Source organism: Artibeus jamaicensis, unplaced genomic scaffold (genome assembly GCF_021234435.1).
Source record: "Artibeus jamaicensis isolate MK-2021 breed Jamaican fruit bat unplaced genomic scaffold, CSHL_Jam_final contig_1998, whole genome shotgun sequence".
Lineage (NCBI taxonomy): Eukaryota > Metazoa > Chordata > Mammalia > Chiroptera > Phyllostomidae > Artibeus > Artibeus jamaicensis.
In genome coordinates, this window is record NW_026521407.1 from 18,017,437 (window position 1) to 18,031,698 (window position 14,262).

Here is a 14,262-nt window from a genome sequence, read left to right on the forward strand (position 1 = left end):
TTAGAAACGCATTCCGCTATACGTGATTGCTAAGACTTAACCGTGGGCTAAACCAGATATGAACTGTTTTCCTCTCATTCTAATAAACTTAGAGGCTAGCGATTGCTTTCGCTGGCTCAGCCAACTCAAAGAAATTGTACTTTTCTGCTCTGCTGTCGGTACTGTGTTAGCTTTCATCCTTCCGTTTGCTGCCCCCGGGCTGTAGTAGAGCCACTTTGGTACCATTCACCATATTTTGGCTTCAAGGAAGGAAAAAGGGAGGGAAGGCAGTTGACTTTTATCAGGAAAACAAATCTTTTCTCTGTCCCAGAAGTGCACTTAAGTCTTATTGGTGGGAGCTGGGTCACACGGCCACTCTTTGTTGCAAGGAAGGCTGGGAAACCAGGATCATGATTATTTGGCCTCAGGCACAGGTCTCCGGCTGCCCGAACAGAACCGCAGTTCTGTGAGTAAAATGAGTGCTCACACCGGTGCAGGGGCAGGCAAACAGCAGCATCTGCCACAGGGCCCAAGGGCTTTCTTTTCTTTCTAAGTCAGCACCTCTTCCTTAGTATTTGTTTTGCGCCAGGCTGAGTGTTTATTTGCACCAGGACATGGTAGCACGAAAACTGAGTTTTAGACAGTTGTTCAGTGTCACCTGGCCTGGGGCTGATAGGCGTCGACAGGTGTGCCTGGCCCAACATGTTCTCATGCTTTGCCTCGTTGCTGGTCTTCCCTGCAGGGGAGATGGCAACCCAGCCGTCCGAACGGAATCCTCAGGCTGCCTGTGCTTGTTATTCCGACTGCAAGAGCTGGGTCCTGTGGGAGGCCAGCCTCCTGCCACCGTGCATGCGGAGGCAGGGGAGGGTCCCACTCTTCAGATCTCGGTGCCATATCCATTTCTTTGCCCCTTTGCCTTGTGGGTCATTTCCCTGGGGTCTTTATGCAGAGCGGAATCAACAGGGCAGAGAGTTCCAGCATTATCAAAGCTGTTGGTGTACATCAGCAGTTACTCCTCTCAAACCCTGGGCATTTGCAGAGTGAGGAGCGGCAGAGCGTCTGAGCTTCCTCATTTGTGGCCCGATGGGTGTCTCTGCACTTGCGCTGCAGCGGGGAGGCAGTTTCTTGTTCATTGTCTTCAGGCTGCTGCGTTGGCCAGAGAAGAAGACAATGAAACCAGGCAGGAACCGGGCATCTCTGAGACTAGGTGGGGTGTGCACCTGTGCCCTTTGCAGGGCCCCAGCCCAGGAAGGCAGAGTGGGGGTGCTGTGGGGAGGGTGCAGTGGGCACTGAAACCTCCCGGAGGGGAAGAAGCTCAGCCCGCTAGCTTCTCTGGGCTCCCAGTAGTAGCTTGTCTTCCCCTTTCCCTGTGCATTCTCCTGTGTAGCTGCTGAGTCATCCTTGCTTGCCTTCTGTCTCCCTGTGGACTCCCTTGGGGTCCCACAGAGCAAGGCTTGGCTTTCATGCTGTGTTTACAGCCTCTCTTTACTTGTCCTCAGTAAAGGGCAACACTGATGGAGATTTGAGTATATGATCAACTGCCCAGAGGGGCTGGGAGCCCCATGGGGATTCCTCTAAAATTCTTCCTCTTGTTTTTCTACAGGCAAATGGCATCTTGGGCATCATAGCTCATATCACCCCAACTTCCGTGGTAAGAATTCTTTGGGGAATTTGTTACTTGGGAAATAGAAAATAAAGATCTCCATATAAAAAGACTTCAGTAATGTTAAGCCTTCCTGCTCTTGTGGACATCTCTCCTAAGATAGAATATCTTCATTCACAGCATCACTTGGGCACATTTGGGGTGTCTGGGGCTCCCCTTGATCTCACATCTCTCCCTCCCAGCACCTTTCCTCTTCCCTGTCCTTAGTTCCCCACCGTGAGCCCCATTGTTCTCTGTGACCTAGAAACTCCTCCATCTTGGGGAACATTTGGCTGCTGTGAGGTCCAGACACATCTAGTGTGGTAAGGAGCAAAAACCATCCAATTGGTTCCCCGAAGCCGGGATCTCGGCCGTGTGGGCCCTGGGGGAGGAGTAGGGAAGTGCTGTGGGGAACTTCTCACTAAAGCTCGGGTTGGAGAAGAGACAGGATGAGGGCGGATCTCAGAAAAAAAGTCAACACCCAGTATTCAGGTCTCAATTTAACTCTCACATTCCGCCCCCGCCCCCACCTCGCCCCAGTACCCCAATCCCGCTAGCCTTCTGGATTCTAGCTGGAAGGCCATCTCTTCCTAGAAGCACTCCGAGACTTCCATCCCAGTCCCTTCCCCCTCCCAGAAGCTGGGGTTAACTTCTTCCTCTGGTGGCTCTTGTTGGCTTACTGATTATCCACCTCCTACAGCTTCATCTGTGTATCTTATTTTCTCTTCAGACAAGAAGTCTTCTGAGGGCAGAATTTATACTTTTATCCCTTAAAGTGTCATGCATGTGGTAGATTTTCCTCAAATTCTTTCGAATGTGTCAGTAATTGCACTGGGGTTGGTCAGTGTTTAATAATTCTCTTTACTTCCTCCCACTTTGGTCTAACTAATCACAAGATGGTTTGCAAATCTGGTCTTCTAGCCAGAACCCAGCAAAGTGTTTTCTTTGCATGCTACAAAAAGGTATTCATCAAATCCTCTTTTAATTACATACTCCACAGCACTGCAGTATTAAATGGTGGAAAATTAAATTTTTCCTGGGTGTAAGAATGCAGGCTTACAGAACAGATGCCAAGTGGGGGTGCTAACCGGCGGCTTCTCTTCCAGGCTTTGATTACTACTTTGGAATCCCATACAGCCATGATATGGGCTGCACAGACACCCCAGGCTACAACCACCCTCCTTGTCCCGCATGCCCACGGGGTGACAGACCATCAAGGTAACTGGCTATGGGATGTAGAGCAAGGGGAAGCCCTGAGGGTGTGGTCCACGAGGAGTAAATGAGAGAGGCTGACAGGGCACACAGTTAAGGCATCAAAAAGAGTGAAAGAAAACTTTTTTGCAAAGGCGAGGGCAACGACATTTCCTTATTGGCATTTGCCAGGTTACTTGGACTGTTGAGCTCTGCTGGGTAGAGCTGGGTACCACCACGGTCTCACAGGTGGGGCTTCTCTCCTCTGCCTGCTGGCTTTGCTCCTGGCCCACTGACCTGGGCCAGTCACCGGGCATAAGGAGGGACACAGAGAGAGAGAGAGAGAGAGAGAAAGTGCTCAGGGCTCCTTACGAGCTTCACCCCACTCCCCACCCCTACTAGGAAGCCTTCTGCCATTCTGCCATTGGAATGCCACGCAGACACAAAACAAGAAGCTTTAAAAACATATTCAACGACACGGGGAAATGCTCATGATATCACAGTAAGTGAACAAGGCAGAAACAAATCATCAACAGTGTGATTTTAACTGTCTCCGTATTTATGCCTTTATGGCCCTGTCAAGAGAGGCTCATAGGAAATATGCCCAAGTATTAACAATGGGCCATTCACTCCAGTTGTGGGATTAAGGGGCTTTCATTTTTTTTTTCTTTCTCATGCTGTTTTCCAGAAGTCAGTAATAGCATGTAATACATTAATTAGCAGGAAAAGGTAGTAAACGTCATTGAGGTAATGAAGCAACACAAACCACGTAGTCCGTTTGTTCAGAATGTGCACTGGGGTTGTTTATAAGGTTGCAGGTGTTGCAGCTGCTTGGGGAAAGCAGTCTCAGCTGGCTCATTAACAACACAATAGTTAGTATCATATAATAATGGGTGCTTATTGAGAAACCGTTACACTCTAGACACTGTGTATACTTATCCGCAGTCTGCTGAGTGAGGCAGGGATTTGCCTGGGTTTTGCAGGTAGGGCAGTGAACCTCGTTGCCCAGGTCACCCTGGAGCTATAGGACGGAGACTCAGTCCAGGTGTCTCTGAGTGCTGAGCCCACGTCCTCTTCTTGGTCCTTACTCCTCAAACTGTGCTGTCTGGACCAGCAGCATGGCTGTCACCTGGGGACCTGTTAGGAATGCAGAAGTTCAGACCCCACCCTGAGGCCCGCGTTTTAACAAGATGCCAGGGGATGCGTGTGTTCACTGCAGTGCAAGAAGTGAGGCTGTAGAACAGCTCGCCTCCCCCCCTGCCTGGGGCTCCAGGTGGCCGTATTGAGGCGTGGCATATGCCAGCCAGTCCCCTTTAAATCCATGTTAAATCAGAGAGGGGTGGAGGAGGGGAAGAGAGTGAAGCAGGGATCAGTGGTGATGGAAGGAGACCGGAATTGGGGTGGGGCTGGGGGTGAGAGTGTCATACACTCTCATATTTGTAATACAAATGTTGAGATTAGCATTATGATGCCCGGTATGATGATAAATTCTTTTCTCCTTTTAAAAAATTATGGTCCTTGGAGATTACCTACCCGAGTCTGACCTTGTCTGCTAAGCTTCCATGGGTGTGTTTGCATGCAGATGTAATTATTTTTTTCTCAAGTCTTCTACTGTACCACCAGGACCATTTCTGTATTGGAGAAGTCCCCCATTACTCCCCCCGCTCCCCTGTACTACGCTCCCCTCTTCTCTCTCCATTGTTGTCAGCTTCTCTCCTGGTTCTTTGTGGTAATGAGGACAGAGCACTCGAGTTTTTATCGAGTTTCTGGAATGGTAATCAGTGTGCAAAGCACTAACCATCCGTTATTTCATTTAGTCCTCCCAATACCTCTGTAAGAGGGCACAGGCAACCCCATGCTTCAGAGAAGCAAAGTCAGGCTCTGAGAGCTTAGGTAACTTGCCCAAGGTCATGGCCAGATGGTTCCTCGGCCACAGCGATGGAACATTGCCGTGTCAGATTCATTTTGATCCGAATGACAGAGGGCTGAGTTTGTTTTTTTCTGAGAGAGAAGTGATTGGTTCGACCTCCATTTTTTCCAGTTGCTAAAGTTTCTCCAAATTCCCTAAACATGGTTTGAAATTTTAAAATTGCCCCTGGCCAACTGTTCTGCTGTCAGATGTTGTGCCACATGAAATTAATGACGTAGGAAAATAAGTCAACAACAAGCGTTGCATCTCACGGACAAGTCATCGGTTAGCGGGGACGGTGGAAAGAGCCAGGGATGGGGCTGCTGATGGGCTGTGGGACTCTGCTCGAGTCAGGGAGTCTGTTGAGATGCCAGTTGCTCTCCCGGCCAAATGGGAATAATAATGTTTCCAGCTCACACAGGTCTTTGTGAGCTTTATTGAGTGCCCGGGCTTGTCCGAGTACACGCATCTCCTCAGAATGGAAGAAGGCATTATAGTGCCTTCTATATCACCAGGCCGTTAAGTGTTTTATATTTATCTACATGGCTGCATCAAAGCATTTTGTTCTCATTATAACTACTTAAGTCATGGAAATGAGTACTCTGCTGTCTGTGGTTCCCACACAGGAGCCCTGACAGGGACTGTTACACTGACGTGGCCCTTCCCCTGTATGAAAACCTGAACATCGTGGAGCAGCCTGTGAACCTGAGCCGCCTGGCGTGGGAGTACGCGGAGAAAGCCACCCAGTTCATCCAGCACGCAAGGTAAGGGGTCCTGTGGTCCAGGCGCCTGCCCCCTGCTCCCGCCCACCCAGGGCCCTGGCCCCACGCAGCTCTCACAAAGCCACGCATGGCCTACTCCCATTGTCCAGCGGAGATGAATGCACACCTGTCTCCTGTGAACAGAACTGGAGTCCTCCTTGGAGTCCCCACGCCTGGATTTGAAGTTCCTGGGCTTCCTTATGTTCCTGCTGAGACCATGCTGTCCTGTGGACAAGTTTCACTTGTCCTCTCCTTCCAGGGCGGTGTCTCTCCAGTGTGGTTTGGGCTCTCAAAGCATTCGATGAGTCTGTTAGTCCTTTCTTGGGTATGTTCCTTTCTTGTTGCTCCTGTAGCAAACTTACCGTCAACGTAATGGCTAAAATAACAGCAGTTTATTCTCCTACAGATCTGGAGGCTAGACATCTGAAACAAGTCCTAGGGGCTAAAATCAGGGCGTCAGCCCTGCTGTTTTCTTCTCGAGGCTCCAAGGCAGAATTGTCGATGGCCTCTGGCAGCTGCTGGTGGCTGCCGGCTTCCTCGGCTGGTGGCCACAGCACCCTAATCTCCACTCATGTTTTTGCCTTCTCCTTCTCTGTAGTCAACTACCCCTCTAATGCTCTCTCTCTTTGTAAAAAGATTTTATTTATTTATTTTTAGAGAGGGGAAGGGAGGGAGAAAGAGAGGGAGATAAATACAGATTGGTTGCCACTCACATGCACCCGACCAAGGACCAAACCTGAACCCACAACCCAGGCATGTATTCTGACCAGGAATTAAACCAGCGACCTTTCCGTTTGTGGGGTGACGCCCAATGAACTGAGCCACACTGGTCAGGGATCTGTCTCTCTTTTATAAGGATGCCTGTGATTATGTTTAGGGTCTACCAGGATAATCTCCCTGCCTCAAGATCTTTAACTTAATTGCTTCTGCAAAGTCCCTTGTGCCATTAGACCCTGGGTATCTTTGGGGCCACTATTCAGTATAACCCACAGGACTCACAGATTTCAGCAACTATAGGACCCAGGTAGGGAGACTGCAAGAGGGAAGCAGGCTGACTGTGAGACATTAGGGGAATGATGGGCCTGCCATGACCTTGAAAGCACATTCCCCATCTAAGGGGGCAGTCACTACCCAGATCAGGCGCCCGTCACTTCTTTGTGGGAATGGGAGCCTGGGTGGTCAGAGCTTTCCATTCCACGAGAGAGACGGGATACCTGGCCCTTGTGTGAAATCTCCTGATCTTTGAATGTTAGAAACAACTAATTAAAAACAACAGAGAGCAAAAAGCAGAGCCACACCACAGTGTGTCTCTAAGAGCTGTGTATATGTGTGAGGGCTGCTGCTTTGCAGCCCCTGTCGGAGCAGCACAGAGAGTGGATATTCTGAAGCCACAGACGATTCCCAATAGCGCACACTCACCTTGGGTGCACACGTGTAGACCAGAGGGGTGCAAGCACATGCCTGTGTGTGTGCGCACACACAGTCACCCCTCCCCATGTGTCCTGACCTTACAGCTGCCCCCTACAACTCTGATGACCCCATGTGTGTTCCTCTCATCTGTCACCCCAGATTACAAGCTCCCTTAGGGCGGTTTCCAGTAGCTTCTCTAGTATTTCAAACAGCCATAGGCTAAGTGGGCAAGAAAAATGGGCTGCATGCCTCTGCACTTGCGCAGAATTAAAAGTGGACTTCACCTGAGGGAAACTGAGGACTCCAGCTCCCCGAATGTGCGAGAACCCCCCCCCCCAGCTCCTCACTCAACTACATTGAACTTTTCTTGAGAGAAGGGCAGGAGGGAGGGTAGAGGCAGCAACGTAGTAGATCCGATTTTGTTTTCTTGATAATAAAAACTACCTCAGGCCTAAATCTCCAGACTGGTGATTCAGAGGTTGCCTCAAACCAGATTCTCCGGGCTTTTTGAGAAACACTGGCTTTTGTTCAGATGGCTGATAGGAAAAGGGGAAAGACCCCTCTTCCATCTGGAGGGTTGAGCATTTCTCTGCTCCCTGGAGCTCTGAGGTGGTTTCAGGCGTGTGACAAGTGGGCGCTTCGTGGGCGCTGGGGAACGACCTCTCCTGCTTTCCCGGAGCCCCAAATAGCACAGCTTTCATAGAGGGAGGGGCGGCCACCGGCTGGGGACTAGAGATGGTTTAGCACTTGCTCGGAAGAGAAGAGAGCAGAAGAGAGCGGTGATCCTGTTCATTCACCAGTTCGTTCATCAGTTAAAAGATAAACAAATCAATGAACACCCTACTTATCATGTGAAAAAGATAAAGAGTTTGCTAATTTATTCATGAGCTCTGAAGGGAAAAGTCACCTGCCTCCTGTTGGTTTTCGATGTAACAGAAAACAATCCTCAGGCATGCTGATTTCTTTAGGACGGCCTTGCCAATTCATTCCTGACTTTCAGAAAGTCAGCAGAAAAGGCCCCCAGGCCTGTGCTCCTTCCTTCTCTGTGTCCCTCCTCCCGCCCCTCGTCTCCTTCCACCTGGGTCTGAGCGTCAAAGCTACCGGGTCCCCAGGGCGTGGGGTCCTCCTCTCCTCAGCACGGGGCCAGCCCTAGGATTTGTTCAAAGTTTTACTCGGATCTTTACTTGAATGTAGGCCCTTCATCTAGCATCGGCGCTGAAAGCGAATCCTTGCTTTGGGTTTTTTTAAAGCAGCAGGCAGAGCTCTGACTTGACAAAAGACGGAGAAAGCAGATGGTGTGGACTCTGCTCCTTACAGGGGCTGGGACTGGGCATTGAAGCTAATTAGGGGTAAGGTTGTGACAAGGATGAGGGTATTGGGCACAGGTGTGAGGAGTAGCTAAGGATATTTAAAATCACAGTGTATGGTCAAAAGGCTACCGTAGAGGTTAAGGTAATCTAATCGCCCAGGGTCAGACAGCCATGAAATAAAAATTCTTGAAATTTGGATACAGGTCTCCAAAGCCTGTTCTTTTCATCAGTCCACACCGCCTCCTGATGATTGCACGCCCCCTTCAGTCTCTGGCCCAGGGTGCTAACAGGGTGACGATAACGGGCGGCAGTTTGGAGGATAATGATGAGGCCTGAGATAAAGAGCGGGCAGTGGGAACCTCCCAGCCCCCTGGTACTTAACACCTGGCACTTGGAGGAAAAAGCCCTAATTTGCAGCATTTGTCCACTTCTCTCTTACACATACTCTCACCCTGGCTGAATTCAGGCTATCAATGCGCCGTCGCCAACTATGGCGTTGAAAAGACATGCCCGGCACACCATTGTACAGTGTTTCCCTCACACAGGTACAGTGGACGAAAAATAACCTCAAGGGCATGGTAGTAAAATGTAGTAGAATAATCAGACATGATAAACCATGAAAATTTATCACCTTCGTTTATAATGTAATTTATTTCATTGCAAGCTGATTTAATCTGCTTTTACACATCAGTCATGTTTAACACTGGCTTGCAAAATTTTTAAAATTTGAGCCAGCTGTATCCAGCACGCCACTGCAATGTGGCATCTACCTGCAGATCAGAAAAAGGCGCCCCCTGTGGGTGGGTGTTGATCTGCGTCCGAGGGCCTACTGGACCAGTGGATCGTGGGCTGGTATTCAGCTCCCATTCACTTACCCAGCAGGACGTGCTCATGCAGGATACAGTGTACAGAGCTGCACATGATGGTCCTCGGGAGAGCAGGCAATAGATACTCCAAGCCAGCACTATCCAGTAGGAAAAACTCTGAGGATGAAAAGTTCTCTATCTGTGCTGTCCAAGATGGCAGTCGGTAGCCACCTGTGGCTACTGCGCATTTGAAATGTGGGTAGGGCAACTGAGACACTGAATTTGTACAGACATAGTGGTGAAATACATATACAAATTCAGCTTTTTAAGCGTACAGTTCTGCGGCTTTAAGAACATTCTCAATGTTCTACACCCATCACCACCATCCATCTCCAGAACTTTCTTCACCATCCCAAACGAAATTCTGCACACGAAACTCACCAAACAAACACCAGCCTCCCATTTTCCCTTCCCTCTAGTCCCTGTCCCCCCCCCCCCCAGCACCTTTCTACTTTCCATCTCTACGAAGTTGACCACTCTACGTACTACCTATATCAGTGAAATCATGCAACATTTGTCCTCTGGCGACTGGCTTATTTCCGTTGGCATGATGTCTGCTGTGTTGTAGCAAGTGAGACACAGAATTCTGCTTCATTTCATTTTCATTAATGGAAATCTAAATGGCCACACGGGACTTGGGACTCCTGCATCGGACAACCCAACTCTAGAAATGTTGAAGAGAAATCGCTGATTAAAATGGGGAAGGAGAGGCCCATGACCGGGGCTTGTGTGCTGGGTTTTATGTCTGTAAAAGAGAACTGAGTGCAGGCACAGTCCCAGTTAGGAGACCCCTGGAGTCAGAAGCAGGGCTTGAGCTGATGGGGAGCTGATGGTGGGCGTACTTTGAGAACTTGGTGTGGGGTGATGTAAATCAGGGTAAACTAAGAGCACCGAGGCCAATTTGAAAGTCAGATCTCTAGGTGCACTGGGGTAAAAGGAGCCAGCGTCTGTCAGCACTTGGTGGGAAGTTGACTGAGCTGCACCCTCCCTTCACTGTGTCCTCTAAAAGACTACTCCGCAGGTGTGGCCGGTGGCAGGGAGCTGCATGACGGTTTTTGCGGCAGCAAGGGGGACGGGTTGTGGTCCTATAGCTGCCCTTGCCTGGGAACAGAGCTGTGGTCCTACAGCTGCCCTTGCCTGCTCCTTGCCTGGGAAAGAGCCCATCCTGGCTCCCCACATGCCTTTTGTAGGAATCTTCAGGGTTTGAATAGAGACGGCTGGGCACCTGGGTCTGTAACAAAACCTGATCTAGAGGCTCTGGGTAGTGATGTGCTTTGTTTAGCATTCCCTGTGGCTAACATGAGCTATCCATTCATTTCTTAGCCAGGGCCAAGTCTGAGAAGGAATGTGATGGCCTGGATGCTGCAAGAAACAGATAAAATTTAAAAATACGTTTGCATTGGACTTCAGTGTACAGCAGTTATGAGCAAGGGCTTTTCTCTCAGCCCGGTGTAAGTTGGAACCCAGACTCTGCCACTTACTAATGCGTGAATTCGGACAAGTTCTTTAGTCTCCCTAAGCCTCTGATGCTTCATCTGAAAAAGGGAACTCGGGGGTGATTATGAGAATGAATTTAGACAGCATGAGTCCCATTTAATGAGCTCTCAGGAAATCTTAAAGGACAGTAACTGTTATTACAAGGACTTTCAGGTTTTAATTGGCTAACTCGTGTATCTCCACATATTCTAGGAAGGTTCCGGACAGGTAAGTATGTCTTGTGCACGTGGGGCAGAAGGTGTTCTGAGTGTTTTCTCTGCGGCAAGGCAGAGACAACAGAGAGCCTTCTGGAGAGCGACATCTCGGCTTTCCCTTCCAGCACCAGTGGAAGGCCTTTCCTGCTCTACGTGGGCCTGGCCCACATGCACGTTCCCTTACCCGAGACCCAGCTGTCAGCAGACCCACGGGGCCGCGGGCCGTATGCTGCTGGCCTCCGGGAGCTGGACAGCCTGATGGGCCAGATTAAAGACACAGTTGACCGCACGGCAAAAGAAAATACATTTGTGTGGTTTACAGGTAAAGTGCTAAAACCCGGCCAGCCTCCCTGAGAGCTGATGGCTCACTCTGCCCACACACCGTCACTAGGGTTTGTTGGCTTGACTGCTAAGCACCCGTCCACTGGGGCCTCCACGGCTGAGCCCCTGGAAGGGTTTGCACAGAAGGAGCAGGTAACCTGCTGGCCAGTTAAGAATTGATCAGGGCCATCTGGATATTGTTCTTAACTGTTAATGAATGACTTTGATATTGTGAACCTATATAGTCCTCAGAGACTCTGGTTGCTACTGGTCACCAGATCACCAGGTCACACATCTTTTGGCTGAGAGGAGTTGAACTAGGGAGCCAGTCAGAGGGACCAGCCAGGACTTGTGGGTCTCAGGTCCCTGTCTGCGTGAGGGCAGTGGTTAAAAGCACCGCCTCTGTGTCACCTGGATCTGAGTCTCTGTGCTACTGTTGAGAAGATTCATCATATCCCTGAGCCTCTGTTTCTTCATTTACAAAATTAAGCTACCAATGGAATCTAGTCCATAGCATGTGAGAGGATCGGGAGATAATGTATGTGAAGCACAGGGCCCATCACAGGTGCTCAATAAGTAGTTGCTGGGCTGATGACAATGGTAATGAGATTGCTAAAAGTATAGAAAAGGCAAAAGTCTGCAAGGCAAGGCCCTCAAGACCAGACTAGCTTGGGGGAAGGAAAGCCCAGCTCTCTGAAAGCCCAACAGAGTTCCATTGGAAGGGTAGCCCTTCAAGGATAAGGCAGATTTTACAAGTTTCCCTTCTGTCCGGGTCTCTGCTGTGCCCAGGGCTGTAGGGCCTAAGAGAGAGAGAGAATGGACAGAAGTGTCCACTAGCCTATGGACCTTTACATATTGTTTCTTTTGTTTTTTAGGAGACAACGGCCCGTGGGCTCAGAAGTGTGAACTGGCGGGCAGCGTGGGTCCCTTCACTGGGTCGTGGCAAGTTCGCCGAGGTAGGGAGTCAGCTGCAGTTGGCGGGTCCCACTGTGGGTGGGGCACGGGATTCCGTCTCTGGAAGGGCCAGGCCTTAGGGCATCATTGTGAAACAGAAACAAGGTCCGCCCCAGTCACCAGGTCCCAGAAAAGAAGCTAACTGGGACAGAGAGAGTTTCTGTTCAGCCTGGAGCATCCTTCTCCCTCCTTTTCCCCTGGGACTCTCTTGGGGGGCCAGCCCGCTCCCTGCAAGCTGGTCCATGGACTTCCCCACGACTGTGCTTTCCCTTTACTTTCATCCTGCTGTGCATCCTTGTTCTCTTCCCCTTCTTTCTTTCTTTTTTTTTAAAAAAGTCATCCCTCTATTTATCCAACCATTAATTCATTTCATCCATTCAGTAAATATTTAGTGCACAGCTACTGAAGGTTTCCGTACTCATTGTCTCTAAACCTCACAATCGTGGTAGGTTCATCACCATTTATTGGTGAAGAAAGAGAGAGGCTCAGAGAGGCCGGGCAACCTGCCTATAGTCACACAGTATGTGAGGAGGGGGCCAGGCTTGCTGTCAAGTTAAAGCTGGTGATCTTCCCACTACACCACGCTTCCTTTCCCTATTGAAATATCCTTTGGCTCCCAGCTCAGCGGCCACGTGCTCTGGAAAATGTTCCTCACCAGGCTTTGACTTTTCTGAGAGAGCAGCCATACTGGGGACAGCTCAGTGGTATGGGCCAAACCCCGAAAAAGGCACGTGCCTGATGATGCTTCAGTTCCTCCTCTAAGAATTTGTCCTGAAGAAATAAATAGCCAAGTACCCAATGGGGTTTGTAAACTGATGCTATTGCAGTAGGTTTTTTAAATAACAAGTGGACGTAACCCAAGCATCCAGGAGTAGGGGAGTGTTAAGGAAATTATGATACATCCGTTTAAAGAAATGCTAAGGATCCCCTGAAATGCTGCGTATCATTGACCTGGACACAGTTACATTAAATACTTTTCAGTGAATAAAGCAGGTTACAAAACAATATGTAAAAGATAATTTTAGTATGTAAAAATAAGGACAGTTATTCTCAGGAAATTAAACGAGGCAAGAAAAGGTAACAAAAGATTAGCAGTAATTACTTATGGGTAGCAGCGGGAGGGTTTAAGTGTGATTTTTTTTTCCCCTCACAATTAACTGGTATTATTAATACATATCTGAAAAAATCAGGTTCTTTAGAAGGTGCTTGTATCTGAGGGATTTGGAGGTGGACTTGGAGACATTGCCCGCTGGGCCTGGGTTTTCCTGCTGTTCAGCTCAGTCCTGAGCTGTGGCCCCCGCTGTCTAAGTCAAATGACACAAAGTCCCTTTCTTATTAGTCTGGCAGAATATTTGTAGTTTCTTAGGACTGGAATCCTTGTGTCCCTCATGGCTGGGGGCAAGATGGGCGTGCTGATCATTCCTTTTTATTCGTCTTTAACGTGGTATTCCTTGGCTCAGATCCCTGGAGAACTTTACAATCGAGTGGCTGCCAGGACTGTGGCCCCGTCTTGTGTCGGGGAGCTGAGTGAGGAGCCAGGGAACGGGGTACCACCTCCCTTCCTCTGCACAGTGAGCAGACACTTTATCGTTCGGGGTTGGAGTTGCTGCTGTTTCTCTCTCTCTCTGTGGAGCTCTTTGGTTCTCTCCAGTTCCAGAGTGCTGTAATTCAGTCCTGGTTGCCGGAGACCTGGGCCAGGAAAAGATCCCAGGAGTGGAGGCGGGTGGAACTCCAGGAGTGGAGTGGAGGTGGGAGGGAGGTCCGATACATACAGCTGCAGCCTAGGCAGGGGTGTCCTACATGCTGCCCGAGGGCCACATGCATCCTAGCTTGGCTGTGAATGCGGCCCAACACCAAATCGTAAATTTGCTTAAAACATTATCAGATTTTCTTTGTGTGTGATTATGTGTTTTAGTGTATTTAATGTGTGGCCCAAGACCACTCCTCCAGTGTGGCCCAGAGACACCACAGGGGAGACAGTGTTAAGTAGGGAGTAGTTATTTGCATTAGCTGGTGACATTTCTTCCTCTAGTACCCGGGACACCCTCAGGCCAGGCTGCCCACTTCAGTTCAGTGGGAAAGCCTGGAAGAGCCTGGGGTCACAAGTCTCTGGACAGTAAGAATCCAGAAGGCATGAAAACCAAGGATGAGGGGGAAGGGCCTGTAGTAAGTGGCGCCTGTGTGGGGAGCTCTCTGTCTTCCCAAAGTTGGTCTCTGATCTATCTGAA

At 49.6% G+C, this 14,262-nt stretch overlaps 1 protein-coding gene across 5 annotated transcripts in view; it reads left to right on the plus strand.

Moving 5' to 3' along the window:
* ARSG (arylsulfatase G) overlaps positions 1 to 14,262 on the plus strand; it is a 120,255-nt gene that overhangs the window by 54,321 nt on the left and 51,672 nt on the right. For all 5 annotated transcript variants that reach the window (XR_008389737.1, XM_053655566.1, XM_053655583.1 and 2 more), the window contains exons 4-8: positions 1,583 to 1,630; positions 2,728 to 2,839; positions 5,348 to 5,485; positions 10,885 to 11,081; positions 11,956 to 12,036. Coding sequence is in view for 4 of the 5 variants with exons in the window: in XM_053655566.1 (XP_053511541.1) it covers positions 1,583 to 1,630; positions 2,728 to 2,839; positions 5,348 to 5,485; positions 10,885 to 11,081; positions 11,956 to 12,036 (576 nt within the window). In the remaining variant the exon portion in view is untranslated. The remainder of the gene's footprint in view (positions 1 to 1,582; positions 1,631 to 2,727; positions 2,840 to 5,347; positions 5,486 to 10,884; positions 11,082 to 11,955; positions 12,037 to 14,262) is intronic.